Source organism: Poecilia formosa, unplaced genomic scaffold (genome assembly GCF_000485575.1).
Source record: "Poecilia formosa unplaced genomic scaffold, Poecilia_formosa-5.1.2 Scaffold53, whole genome shotgun sequence".
NCBI classification, from domain to species: domain Eukaryota; kingdom Metazoa; phylum Chordata; class Actinopteri; order Cyprinodontiformes; family Poeciliidae; genus Poecilia; species Poecilia formosa.
Window position 1 is genome coordinate 1315840 of NW_006799992.1, and position 14288 is coordinate 1330127.

A 14288-nucleotide genomic window follows, 5' to 3' on the forward strand; every position below is an offset into this window, starting at 1 on the left:
TCTTTTTTTTTTTTTTTTTCCACAAAAGCCAAACTTATTGTAATATTTAGAGGACTTGCAGCTCACCGCTCGCTGACTTGCTTCGTGTCTCCAGGTGAGGATGAGCCGAATGAGGCTGAGGATTGCTGAGAGACTGAAGGAAGCTCAGAACACCTGCGCCATGCTGACCACCTTCAACGAAATAGACATGAGGTGAGTCAAAGAAACTGCTCGAGACAAGTCCAGTCCCATCGAACGTGATCTGCGGTGACACCCACCGTTTCTTCTAGCAACATCAAGGAAATGAGGAAACTCTACAAGGAGGCGTTCCTTACGAAGCACAACGTCAAACTGGGTTTTATGTCTGCTTTTGCTAAGGCGGCTTCACATGCTCTGATGGATCAACCCGCCGTCAACGCTGGTGAGTTAATGGCATTGTCTTAGAGAGGTATTCATTCCCTTAAAACTTTTCCATGTTTTTTTGGTATTAAAATCTCAAACTTAATAGCTTTTTTAAGCATCGCCGTAGCATGATGTTTCCACCACCATGTTTCGCTGCAGGCGTCGTGTGTTTAGTGATCTCTAAATTTAGTTGCTTGCACCGGTCTTTGTTTTTGAAGACCATTGGAATAAGTTGAACTAAATGCAAATGTATATCACACTGGAAAAACAAAACAAAACAAAACACATACTTCACAATCGTGCACTGTTTTGTGTTGGTCTGTCACATACAGTTCCCAGAACATAAGCTGAAGTTTGTGGTTGTAACATGACAAAATGTGGGATAGTTCAAGGGATTTGAATCTTTTTCAGCGTGCTGTCGGTCCAAGCATCGGTGTTCCGGTCAAACTTGTTCATTTGTATACCAAATATGTTGTTTGCCTGCAGTTATAGATGAAGCAACCAAAGAGATCATCTACAGGGACTATGTGGACATCAGCATCGCTGTGGCAACTCCAAAGGTTTGGCTTCTAGTATTTAAAAGTTTATCGTGATTACTGTGACTGCTAAATCCTGGATAACTTTCACTTCATCTAAATCTGTTGTGGTTCTTACCGCTTCGTGCTTTTTACCTCGTAGGGACTTGTAGTGCCTGTGCTACGAAACGTGGAGTCCATGAACTACGCTGAGATCGAGAAAACCATAAATGCTCTGGGAGAAAAGGTAGGCGCCTTAAACTGTAAGCATTGCTTTGAGTTTTTTCCCTACTACAGAGCTCTGAGAAGTTTTTGTCTTTTTCCTCCTCAGGCTCGTAAAAACGAGCTTGCGGTGGAAGATATGGATGGAGGAACGTTCACCATCAGCAACGGCGGCGTGTTTGGCTCCTTGTTCGGCACACCCATCATCAACCCCCCGCAGTCGGCCATTCTCGGCATGCACGGCGTCTTCGACACACCTGTGGCCATCAATGGACAGGTGAGTCAACGTTCAGGGGGGAAAAGTCGTAATACGTAACAAGTAATATCTGCCGGACTTCTCGTTTCTCAGTGCTTATAAAAAATATTCACCCCTTGGATGTTTTATCCTTTTTGTAGCTTTTTGTAAATTTAAACACTTTTTAAACAAAAAAAAAATTACAAAAATAAAAAAAACATTTTAATGTCAAAGTGACAAGTGATTTCTAGAGTAATTGCATGAATATTCGTCTTCGCCTTCAAGTCGATGCGCTTTGATATTTTCATGGAGTTGCGTTTTGTTGATCACGATTGATGCGCGAAAGTGACGGAAGGGTAAAACCTCCGAGGTGGAATGTAATTGTATGAAGACAGTAGAAACGTGATCTGTTCCGGCAGGTCGAGGTCCGACCCATGATGCACGTGGCGCTGACGTACGACCATCGGCTCATCGACGGCAGAGAAGCTGTCACTTTCTTACGCAAGATCAAAGCGGTGGTAGAAGATCCTCGGCTGCTGCTGCTGGACATGTGAAGCTGCAAATGCCTTGTTACTCTTTCAAAATACTCGACTGCACCAGACGAACCCATCAAAACCAAGAAACACCCACATCAGCCCGCACAGCTGCTTCTATGTTAATATTAAAAGTCCTACAATTTTGACAAATGAGGCTGGAGAATGTCTCACATTTATCCTGCCATAACATACAAGCTGGCGGACGGTAAGGGAGATAATAGTAATAGAAAAAAATGTCCGGAGCTCATAGTAAAAATTAAAAAAAACTCCTGCAAAAGTTGCAACTTGTGTCTCCATAGCAACCATTTATTTTAATGGATTTGGAGAAATCTTTACTAGTTTTATTTTTATTACAAAAAAAAAGTCATAAAAATGTACATCTGTCTGCAAATATAAATTTGCATACTTTTGGCTGCAAATTTTTATTCTGGTAATCTTTTTTTTAATTTTTTATAAAGACTTGGAAGCAATTATGGCGGCAAAAATAAAAACACGCGCTTCGGTTAGCAAGCGCCTCATTTGTCAATCTTTGCTGAAACATTTTATCTCGTGCCAAATCCTTCCCGCTCCTCCAGTTCTGATCAGGCGGATGAGCCGTGTGCCAAAACGGTGGATCTTCAAAGCCCCATCGAGCCGCACGCCGCTCCCCCCACCCCACACCTCACCTCCCCCGACTCTTGAGATGCTTCGAATAATGGGATCATCTCTGACAAAGTCTTGAGGGTTGCTTGGCCTTTTCTCCCACTTTACAAACACAAGCTCAAGTGTGTGCAGCTGGGTATGATGCCTCTTCAGGGTTTCATGTTTACTTTAATAATCGCGAGAAGGGGGTGACAATAGCTCCTAATGTACGTCTTTGTTTCTCTGCCAGAACCTACACAAATGTCTGAACAACTCCGTTTGGAGGGAAAACACAGAATTCATTACCACACCCCCCCCCCTCGCTTTCTACCCCCACAGAAACATTCAATTACCATGAGAATACTGGAGGTTCTAATGGGTCCAAATACAGCAAACAATGACACAAGAGCCCCTTTAATTTAATTATTTACTTTTATGACGGCTCAAGATTCCATTAGCGCTTATGAAATCATGCTAATTGGCAGCGTGTGCCGGGGGTGCATAGATATCTGAGAGGTTTTGTTGGCAGGTTTTTTATGTTTGTCTTGGAAATTTGGCCAAATCTGTGAATTTACAATCAGACTGCTCAATAAGACGTGGGTTTCAAGTCTTTGTGTCCATTCAGATGAAAGATGGCCCATCAGAAATTGGCAGCTAGGTGTTTGTTTTCATTAAGCCACATCAGAGAGATAATTTACCTAAATTATTCTGTTTTGCTTCTCTTCTAAACAGGCTAATTATTTCAATTCCATTTTATAAGAACTCTGTATGATCAGTGTAATATAAATGTCTTTTGTTTTTTTTTTTGTTTTGTTTTTTTACTAAATGGCTGTTCCCAAATGTCTAAGAAAGTGTATTTTATTTTCTTTTTTTTAAAGTTTTAAACACTTTTTTTCATGTTTTGCATTAAAGCATACTACTAAAAAATCATTTTTGAATTCACTGGGGAGAAAATACTCTACATATTCTTGGAAGCTGACAACAATAAAATGGAAAACGACCTGCTAATCTGTGTGTGGATGTAGTGAGACCTATGAGGACCATAAAATAAAAAAAAAATACAAACTGGGTGATCCAACAGAACAGCAATCTAAAAAACAAATCACAACTGGTACCTTTAAGTTTCAGAAATGTCTTTTTTTTTTTTTAAGTTGCAAACTATTTTCAAAAAGCTATCGGTCGCTAAATAAATTCCTCTAATTCTAAGGAATCTGGTCAACTATCCAGCCAAAATCATCGATGAATTCAGCAGAGTTTCCAGAAGCTAAGTTTAATCTTAGTCTCTTTTGTTTTTTAATTCAAATCCAGTTTGAAATTGAATTTGTTGTCAAGTTGGACCCAGAAAGTGCTTCAGAGTCGGGCCATAAAAATGAAAACATCATCAAATTAACACATGGATTAAAAACAAAAATTAAATATTTAGAATATGTTAAATGATCTTAGGGACAAGGATGAAGAAAAATGTCTTCATGCCTAAACTGCATGGGCAGGTTTTGGTCATTGTCTGTATAATTTTGTACTCTGTGGATTACATGATGAATTCTAAAATCTAACATAAATTCAGAGTTATTTGCTTTTAAATATTATTTAAAAAAAAAAATCTCTCCATCCTAGGGGAAAAAAAAAGTAAAAAAAAAAAATCATTTGGAGCTCCAAATTAGTACATTCATGGCCGCAGTGTTAGTAAAGTACTGAACTGTTGAACAATTTTAACAAATAAAGCCGTTTACACACGGCACACATTCTTCACACGTGACACACAGAACAGGTACATTCATGTCATTGTCTCCTTGTTGCCACTTGAGCCACCTGACAGAAACCAATTGGATATCACACCTTGAGACAATTCACCAAGCACACACCCTTCTATCTCGGCTCTGCAGCGCCTGCATAAGTAATGCTGAGCATCCCTATTCATGAGCCTGCTCTTTCCTTTACAAACTGCTTCATTCAGAGCGTTCATTCAGCAGCATCTGGCCCCATTCTTCGCCTCGCTCGCCTCTTTTGATGTGGACCCCTTGCTCCGTTTTTCTTCGCGCTCCTGTTCAGTTGTCGTACCTGAAGATTGTTTCGGATTCGGAGAACGAAGCGGCGGACCCAGGACCGATGGCGCTGACCGTGAGGGGCCACGCAGCCTGGTTGGTGTCGGAGGTTCACGTGTCCGCAACAGTCCTGGAGGAAAACCTGTTAAAGGTCTGCAACAGACTCGAAGCTGGAGCAGAAATATGCCTTCAACAAATGTTGACCGGCCTACAGGGAATACTCTACACAGAGTTAGCTCTTTGTCTGATTTGTCACATCTGGAAGGAAAAAGAGAGAAAAACCACAAGAAAAGGGAACAATAACTAAGAACGCAAGGATAAGGAAGTCAGTGGCATACAAAATAGATCTAAAACACAATTACATGGGGGTGCAAAACAAACTTAAAATGCTTATTAATTAGTCCAAAATGCCCAGATCAAGACAACATTGAAAAACGCTTCATATTACCAAACTGTTTGTTGTACGAAAACTGAAATGGTTCTCAACTAGAAAACAGAGAATTTCATCTTCGGGTTTGCAAGAGTAAGCTTGGAGGCTCAAGATGAGATGTTCAAGGAACTTTGGTTCCTCTAAGATTTCTGACGCAAGCAGGGATTTTGTGTCAGGGAAATCCCTCTGGAAGAGAAAACCAGGAGAGGCAACCCCCCGAAACGTGCTGGAGGCAATGTCTCTTTTGACGAAATCCTTAGTGACCAAATAAAATTCCTCCAAAACTGTTTTTGGAGAACATAAAACAATACCTGCTCAACCTTTTTCATTTAAATGTTAAAAAAAAAAATACAAATTTCAGAAAAAACAACCTGTCCTTATGAAATAGTTCAAAAGTCAAATAAGAAAAAAGACATTTAAAAGTCATCTGTTTCAAAATCAATCTTTTGTACAGTTGTTTCCTGTGTGAAGTTCCCAACAGTGTCCACTAGAGGGCGATGTTGCCCGTCATAATGCTCATCTTGACCGTCAGTTTGCGTGTTCTCCCCGCGCATGCGTGGGTTCTCTCCGGATACTCGCTTCCTCCCACAGTCCAAGAAATATGACTGTCTCGTTAACTGGCCTGCTTATTGTGAAATGACCACTGGAGAGAGACACTTTCTAAAATCTCTACATCCACATAAAATAAAAATTAAAAAAGTCCCCTCATCTCCTGTAACAGGATATGTGATGGGATTCCAATACCATTGGTAATGGTTCCATTACCAAAAGTAGTTATGAAGGATCCTTTTAACTAGACTTCAGGAGTGTTTGGACAACATACAGATTGAACAACCTGACTCAAATGCCATAACTTAGATTAAAAATTGAAATCTGAAGAGTCAGTGTGATTTGTCAGATGATGGAGCTGCAAAAGGTCATTGTGCCGTCTCTCTCTGTTGTCTATATCCAGGACCTGTTTCACATCTGCTACAGAAACATGGATCCAAAAACTAACAAAAACCCGTCACACTTTCTTCATACAGTTTTGTTTTTTTTTAAACTGCTGCCATCAGACTAACAGTACCACATTAAAAGCAGAACCACCAGATGGCTACACAGCCTTCTGCCTCCAGCTGTTTAAACGCTGAACTGCTGATAAGTGGCTGCAGTTGAGACATATTAAATATGTGCAGTAGTTTGATCTGCTATTCAGTCTGTCTGCGTTTTGTTTATTAAATGCAAATAATTTGCTTCGGTGTGATCCGAGCTGCAGGGAGTTTTTGCGTTGGGACCGTGTTTTGGGAACCGAGATGCAAATTGTTTTGAAAGCAGACTACCTTTCCCTTCCAGTGTAGCGTTTCTGCTTTTCAGTGGCCCCATCCCTCATCTGTTTGTGCGGGGTTTTTTTTACTCTGCACGCGACACCTGAAATGCGTCTCTCTTCGTACTTCGGGGCAGCGACTCGTGCATGCTGGCTGGGCGGCAAGCCATGACACCACATGTTTAGGCAGGAATGAAAGATGCAACAGAGGCTGCATTGTCTGATAGCAGTATAGATTCACTGCAAAAACCTATGATCATATTAATGCAGATTAAACTATTAGATTGGCCCCATGCAAGTCAGCTGCGATAACTTTCCTTTTCATACTGTGGCTTTCATTTGGATTTGTGGATGAAGCAGCAAGCTGACAGACCTTCAGAGGGTTTCTTGAGCTCATGTAATGATTTCTGCAGCTGAATTGTATCTGTTTTCCCTAAAAGCTCAGTCGGAAATTCTGGACACCAGCCACTCTGTATAAGCTTTCAGCTAAGAGAATTTACTCAAAGTATCTTGGTGGAGGCAATCAGTGACTGGCAGCAAGTAGTAGAGTGATAGGTGATCCTAGTCAGTCAAACATCTGCCGTGTCTGCACATTTCACATTTTCTCTGCTGATCCAGGAATAAAAACGAAGCAATCAAAAGAGAAGGAAATGAAAGCGTCCCTCTCGGAGTTGTGCAAAATCAAAGTAAAGACCCGATTCTGGCAATACGCCTGCATGGAAGAAAAAGACGTGATTACCCAACGTTTGATATTTGATAGTGATGGTGTCATGATGGCAGATCTCTGCGGAAAACTCGAAACGGTTGCTTATCAGAAGTATAAAAAAAACAAAAAAAACAAAACAATGGCATGTACTTCCTCTTCGTTAGAAAATAAACTTTAATCTATTCAGGATATGCAGGTTCGTACATAGATACAGATGCAGACACTCAGCTGCTTCTTCTTGCAGCTGTTTGACAGATTAGGAAAGACGGGGGGAGAAAAAAGACAAAAATCACATCAAGTGATTAACAAAGCATTTTTGTATGTTTCATGTATACAAAGCCGTATAAAACAAGTACAATGATGAAAACACAAGTCTAAAAAATAAGTGTGTAAACAATTTGTGAATATGTGCTTCTCATGACGCCAGCGCCACCACGAATCGGATCAACCGGTACCTGCCGTCGTCGAGGCAGGGTATAAAATACAAAATAAAAATAAAAAAAAAAACTGTTCTCCCACTGGTGTGTTTTTTGTACTGGGTGCTGTAACCTAAAAGCTCTACACCTGTGTAATATGACTAGAATACGTAGGAAGACTGCAGAACTCCTAAGTCAATCTACGCAGGGCTTTGGTAACAGAGCACCATGTTGCTGTTAGTGTCAATCCTCTGGGCGTTCTCCAGCCGGATCGTCTACTGCCATTGGTCCCTTTAAGGAAAAGATGGATGAAGTAACAACATGACAGGCACAGTGGGTGTTTCCAGTCTCCCCAATGGACAGAGCCAGCTCCTCGTAGCAGTACTGAGGAAGCCCCACAACCTCAGATCTTTGGGCAAAAGTCTCCAGCCTGGAGCTCAAGTGCTCATTCAGAATCATTTTGTCAGGTATGTTTTTTTGTTTTTGTTTTTGTTCAGACGTCTGTCTCGGCAGTCAAAGTTCAGCTTGCAGGACTTTTGAGTCCGCTCTTCTCCCGGGGCCTCACTTGGTTTCGGCGGACAGCTGCTCCAGCAGCGGGTTGGCCTCGCTCTCGGGTGTTTTCACGCTGTCGGTCCGCACTATGCAGGTGGGCCTGTGGAGGTTGAGCATCACCATCAGCTGCTGCCTCTCCAGACGGAGCTCCTCGATCTGGGCCTTCAGCTCCGAGTTCACCGTTTCCAGGCGCTCCGATTCCTGAAGAGAGACGTGGAACCATTAGACGCATAGAGGCGGTGAAAGTAGTAAACTTTAACACACTGATGTTTCTTACAGAGTGAAAAAGTACTGACTTTGGTAAAAAAATATATATATGTATATTTATTTTATGTTTTTAATGGCTTCCTAATTCTAATTTTGCAAGTAATTTATCCTTTTCAATGTAGTGCATAGCCAGAAAAAAATTTCACTGCCAATTCCATCTTTAAAAATGGTGACAAGTAGTATAAAATCACACAAATTTATTTTGTTACTTTTTTGAAAAAGATGGTGTAGACTTTTTTTTTTTTGGCAACTCCCAAAAGGATGGTTGCCTGTTTTTGTAATATGAGTAGAAACAGACTATAGAAGATATATTTTCTCTTCCTACTCTCTTTACTCATGGAGTTTTGTTACCTAATTGTCCCATGAGTTTGTATTCATGGAATGAACGTTTGTATGCGAATCTTGAAATTAAACCAGTTAAATAAAACTTAACCAGACGCCGTAATGGTCATTTTAATGCATTAAGCTGTTTCTGAAACTTAGTGAAACAAAGTCAGTTTATTCTTGACCCCAACTTCTCTGCTGCTACTTGGTACATATGGCTGAGTCATGAACCCACCCTTTGGAGGAAGTCGGTGCGTTCCTTCTTTTTGTTTCGGCACCTCGCTGCCGCTACTTTGTTTTTCTCTCGTCTTCGTTTCCTTCTTTCTTCGTCTTCGTCCATCTGCAAACAATCATGTGGGGACAGTCACTCCCTGTGTGTTATATATATGCTGACCTGAACGCCGCTTCGCCCATCCGTCCTGTTTGTGTCACACATTTCCTCACCTCTGTCTTGATGGCCAGCGGCCTCTTCCCCAGCCTCCCCAGGAAATGCAGCGGCGACAGCATGGTGCCCAGCTGGTGAAAGTCTGCCAGCTTCAGCTGGTCGGTGAGGGTGGTGGCCGAGATGCCCGCCAGCGGGCCGAGGCTGGGCAGGGAGCCTGCCGCCAGCGAAGGGTCAGGTATCTGTCCCGGCATCATGTCCAACCCGGCCAAAGCCGTCGCTGTGGTTTTCGAGAGAAAAGAAAAAGGGAACGGGGAAGGATTAGCGGGGACGTTCACAGTCGAGCTGCAGCAATCCAGTATTTAGACGGTTGTAAAACTGCCAGTTAAGAGGTGCGACAGACTAAATGTACAGAAAAAGAAAGAGGAACGCTGTTGAAAATGATCAAATGCATCTTCTGAAAAGAAAAAAAAAATCTGTCTTTGTCATCAGAAGTTTTAAATATAGGTTGCCAGTTCCAAGAATGCAATCGAAAGTCGACAGCTTTCAAAGCTGTTATCTTTTTAGTCAGCTGCTGGTAAAAGAGAAAAAAAAAAAAAAAAAAAAAAAACTCATCACCGTCAGCAGTTACAGACTCATTGATGTAGTTTCGCATGCAAAGGGAAGCCTGGGCAGCCTTCGCTCTGATCGCATAAACAAAGTGGCGATGGCTCCAATCACTTTATTGCTTTTGGACGTCTGTGTCCATTTTTTTTTTTTTTTAGGAGGGAATCACAGCAGATCAAAGGAAAGCTGGTGCATTCAATCACCGCCCTTCTTCCAATAATTTAGGGCAGTTCTACAGGGTCTGACCACAGCCATCTTTAAGGCAATCAGGGAGGAATTAGGGACACGGTGGGGCAGGAATAAAAAAGGAAGAGGCCGGGGAATTAAGACGTCGCTCTAATTGCTTTGAGGTCGAGTTGAGTTGGAAAACCTCTGATGGTTAAATAAAAACCAGATGAGAACAGACTCTACCCTGCCCAGCCCTGCAATCTGGGAAGGAGAAGGAGGAGAGGGGAAAGAAAACGGGCAGGAGCAAATCATTTTTCCACAAAAACACCTTCGCACCTGAAGCCCGATCAACCCGAAGCTCGAGTTGACAACAGACGGAGACTAGCGAGCAAACCCTGGGGCTACGCCGAGCGTCAAAAGGGGGGCACATGATAGCGCTGGAAGTTTGAGATTAATAGCTTTATTCACATTCGCTTCCTGAGCTTTCAGCTGCAGCTGAAACCTCCACAGATTCGCCTCCGACCGAACAAAGCCCCTCTCATATGGAACCAACAAAGACGCGTATTGTGAGGCGCTGTGAAAACAGCTGACTCTGCTGGTGGGTTTACTATCCGACTGCCTCAATGACTGGATTGAAAGTTAGACTATTTTTCTTTGGTCCTCTTTGCCCCCCTCCCCCCCTCAAACCAGTATAGTTTAAAAACTCAAGTCTATTACAAAGGCAGTAAAGGAGGTCATAAAAACTCAGGGTTATGTAACTCGGCTCTGATGAGCTCCACCCTGCTCATGCACTAAGTCTGGTTTCACAGTTGGGATTGTAATGCATGATGGAGACCAAACAAGTGAATCAATAGTGGAAGGATTTCAGGCTCTGGTGTAGAGGTCACAGAAGGTTGCACAAAAGGTAAATACATCGTAAACAAACCTTAGATAACTTTGAAATTCCCCGTGATTGGCTTCGTCTCTACATGTAATAGTATATATTAAATATCTCTTAATTGTCCTTCATGACATTTCTGTTACTCTAGAAAATGGAGCCAGTGGCTCATGATTCATTTTTATTACCCAAGTCCTCGCAGCCCTTCCCTCCTCCGTCTCTTCCACTGTACATTTATTCAAAGTTGCACTACTTGGCAGCCAGCGTTTGATTTTACTACAGAGAAGAGGAATAAGACATAAAGAGAGAGGAAAAAGAAAATCCTTGCTCCCCACCCTGTGACAGTCCCAGGAGAGATTAGGCGGCGTGTTCAAGGATTTCTCATTTTGCAGACAGGATGTCAAAGAACAAGGGGTACAGATCGGGAGAGATCCACTGCGTCGGCTGCAGACCAAACCGAGATCTCAAATGATCACTGAGGGTTTAGGCGTGTTTGTGCTCGTTTCTGATCGATAGGTACAGACGTAAAAATCTGAATTTTTGTGGAAGACTTCCGTTAAGAGGTTTTTGTAATACTTTTAATTTGCCGATATCAATTTTACATAAAGAAGTGTAATAGAAGATATATTTTAATGAACTTTCTTGCTCTGAGAGGTTATTATTTATTTATGTTAAACAAAGATGATGTCACAACATGTGTGAGAGCACAGTCACTATAAAACTGAGTTTAGAAAAATGACAATGCAAATTTAGCTCACAGCCAGAATAAACCTCAGACGTCCTGGTGAGAAGTTATAGAAATGTTTTAAAAGCCACCGCATTTATTCAGCATGTAAACATGAACAGCACTACTTGTCTGCGTGGAGTCAAATCAGACAAAACAAAGCAACCTGGAGGCAGGTTTGCCAGCAGCCAAAAACAAACAAAGAACAGTTTCAAGCTGCAAAGCGTTTCCAGAACAGTTCATATCGTTCTATTCTTGGAAAGTCTTCCTCCAGAGCTGAGCAGAAACGTCGCTGCTTTTAACCTTCGTCTCAAGAGTGTGAAAATCCCCCTCGCAAACTCGACAGCGAATCCGAGCCTTGGGACATGAAACTCTGCAGAAGCCCCGTCTGTCTGACACAAGGTGGGGGAGTTTGCTGATGCGTGCCTTGCAGGGCGTAATTACAACACTAAAGGATGAGTCAAAGTGAATTCTATATTTTTGAAAAGGAGGGTATTTCTGTGCGTGTGTGTTTTTTTTTTTTTTTTTTCCCTACCCTCCGAGCAGCAGCTTGCAGCTAACGATTAGCGGTCAGTGTCTGGATGACGCAACTGCGCTTCAGCGGCGGAGCAGAACGAGCTACTGCCGCACCGTTCCGGGCCGTCACCTACAAAACTAAACCAGGGAGTTTGGGTGCAGGAGCCGGGAGCGGAAATGCCAACTATTACGCACGGAGGAATGGAAGCCGACTCCATTCATTCTCTGGCGTTCAGCCCAAGAGAAATATCTGTGTGATCTGACTTAGCAGGAGGCAGGTGTGTGTGAAGAGAGGATATGCCAGAGGGGGGGCAGGTGGTGCAGTTCACCGGTTTTGTCTGCTCGCATAATTTATCCGTCTTCAGCTTTACTAAACGTGTCCGTTTCCTGAATGCAATTAGTGGGGCCGAGGAATTCAGGCTCTCACCTGCAGCCAGAGGCATGGCCAGGGGCCCGATATCCTTATTCGATTTAGAGGTTCAGCACAGGCGGGGAGCGGCGCTGTAAGGGTTCTGGTACATTTTTAAATTAAGTTAAAAGTTTGTACTTTATCCAGTGGTCAAAGTATAAATGCAAAAGTTATAAATCTGGGGCAGCTCTTGCATCACACGAAAACCAGGTGATGGATGGAAATTTAGATAATGGAATTAGGGAATAAAGTGTCAAACTATATTCCCTTGCTTGTTTTTCCAAACTGTGTGAAAACCCTGGGAAAGGGCGCAGATTTTCCAAGGCCGCTCTGCTCTTATAAGCTTCTACTTTATAAAAGAAAGCATTACAACTTTAAGAGTTTTTATTCCTGTAAATTCGCAAAAGCACAGAATTTACAGGAATAAGAGCAGGGAGAAGAGAATCTGCAGCCAAGGCGCGCTCTCTCAATCTCCAGGCCAAGGTCTTGGCGATCATCATTATCGTCTGCACTCAGCCGGGGCCTTTGCGCTCGTGCTAAGTTACAGCGTTTCGCAATCCTCCGGGGTGTGTGTGTGTGGGGGGGGCAAGTTTGGCAGAGACTCTCCTCGAGGACAGGACACTTAAAAAGTCCAAATATACGGTATCAATGCGTCTGCGGCCCTTTGTTCTATTTTCGCTGGAGCGTGGCGGCCAGACGCAGACCGTGAATTAAAAGTTAACTGCGATCGAGAGTGGAAGTTGCGATCAAAACATATTTCATTTCAGCTTTCATTTCTTTCCAGATAGACGGGACTGTTGTGAAGAGCTATTCTGTTTGTTTACGTTTAATCTGCTGTCTTTGTTGATGATGCTGAAATACACGCATGAAGCACTTCTGCAGAGCTAAGCCTAAAAATCTTTTTCTTTTTTTTTTTTTTTTCCCCCTGCTGTGAGATCATTGTCTGGAGGCCTGCTTGGCTTGCTTCATCCCGTTCAAACACACATCTTCTCCGTGCATCTGGGTGGTCCTGGTTGACTTATTATAATGTTAGCATTTGGTTTTTTTTTTGTTTTTTTTACCTTTTGTTCCCCCCATGTTGTAAGTCAAGATTAGACCGCACGGGAGCGAGTATGAGCTTGGCTCAGACGGGGATTAAATTAATCAAAATATACAAAATGCAGACAAAAGCTCTTTACGCCATGTAGAGATGGCTTCTGTGACAAATCTAAGGCAAGCTGTGAGCAATCCCTGAAAAGCACATTCAGACAATTTGATTTAATCCAGCCTGCTGAAGCAACCACCGGGCATTGCGCAACGGCCGCTTGTCACTTCGGCGTTTTTTTCATACTTTGTCCTCGGATGTTTCCTCATCTGCAGCGTGTCAAGCACACACTTGCAAGGTGCAGGCGCTGCTGGAGTGATCAAACAAGGTTCAGTGTCTTCGAAACCAGGAGCAAAAGATCAGGGTTTTTGGGTCAATATTTTCTGACAAGGGGTGCTTTTTTTCTAAATAGAAAAAAAAAGAAAAAAAACTGGCTGCTGTCCCAAAATGACATTCAAGAACTCTGGAAGTCATATCTATGAGAAAAAAACAAAAAAAACAAGACATTTTTCTTTCAGGGTTACACCTTTTTGGGTGTTCATGTCGAGCACTGTTTTCATAAACCATGTGGAAAGGCTTATGAGGGGCTAATACTGATAATGTGATACCCCGAGCAGTGAATAGCTGCTCTCCCAGCAGTAGTATTAGAACCACTGAGCTGTTGCATAGTTGGCTCGCTCGCCTGCAATGCGTCTGCCGTCTATTCAGCGAGCTGGAGCGGAGCCCGGCAATCCTACCTCTCCGGAGACGCGCTGGAAGGCATTTCTACTTAAAATAAACTCCGTGCGCCCGCGTCCAGCCTCCGAGGCCCCCCCACCACCACCACCACCACAACCGTCGGTGCCCGCGCTGCTCGTCGGCTCGCCAGCCCTTTCCCATTAATCCACCGCAGTGTTCCACTTATGCGGAAACCATCTCACGGATGTGTCCGGGCAGGAGCTGGGGCATTTAAACCCTCCACAACACACACAC

General features: G+C 42.9%; 2 protein-coding genes across 2 annotated transcripts in view; one reads left to right on the forward strand and one right to left on the reverse strand.

Annotated features, from left to right (window-relative positions):
- The window catches only part of LOC103138695 (dihydrolipoyllysine-residue succinyltransferase component of 2-oxoglutarate dehydrogenase complex, mitochondrial-like), a 15531-nt gene extending 13386 nt beyond the window's left edge, over nt 1–2145 (forward strand). Inside the window, exons 13-18 of the mRNA XM_016671878.1 lie at nt 75–192; nt 270–400; nt 868–941; nt 1060–1143; nt 1228–1395; nt 1773–2145. Coding sequence (XP_016527364.1) covers nt 75–192; nt 270–400; nt 868–941; nt 1060–1143; nt 1228–1395; nt 1773–1907 — 710 coding nt within the window. The 3' untranslated portion in view covers nt 1908–2145. The remainder of the gene's footprint in view (nt 1–74; nt 193–269; nt 401–867; nt 942–1059; nt 1144–1227; nt 1396–1772) is intronic.
- Nucleotides 2146–7144: 4999 nt separating this feature from the next.
- On the reverse strand, nt 7145–9364 carry LOC103138626 (jun dimerization protein 2-like). Its single transcript, XM_007552901.2, has 3 exons — nt 8995–9364; nt 8786–8890; nt 7145–8160 (listed from the first exon to the last, which is right to left on the reverse strand). Exons 1-3 carry the CDS (start codon nt 9187–9189, stop codon nt 7969–7971), a joined length of 492 nt encoding a protein of 163 aa, XP_007552963.1. The 5' UTR covers nt 9190–9364; the 3' UTR covers nt 7145–7968.
- Between the last annotated feature and the right edge of the window lie 4924 nt (nt 9365–14288).

Coding starts and splice junctions, on each gene's coding strand:
- LOC103138626 (XM_007552901.2), bottom strand. CDS start 9,189: ATGATGCCGGGACAGATACCTGACCCTTCGCTGGCGGCAGGCTCCCTG. Junction 8,891..8,994: donor CGCTGGCCATCAAGACAGAG/GTGAGGAAATGT, acceptor GATTGTTTGCAG/ATGGACGAAGACGAAGAAAG. Junction 8,161..8,785: donor GCACCGACTTCCTCCAAAGG/GTGGGTTCATGA, acceptor GTCTCTCTTCAG/GAATCGGAGCGCCTGGAAAC.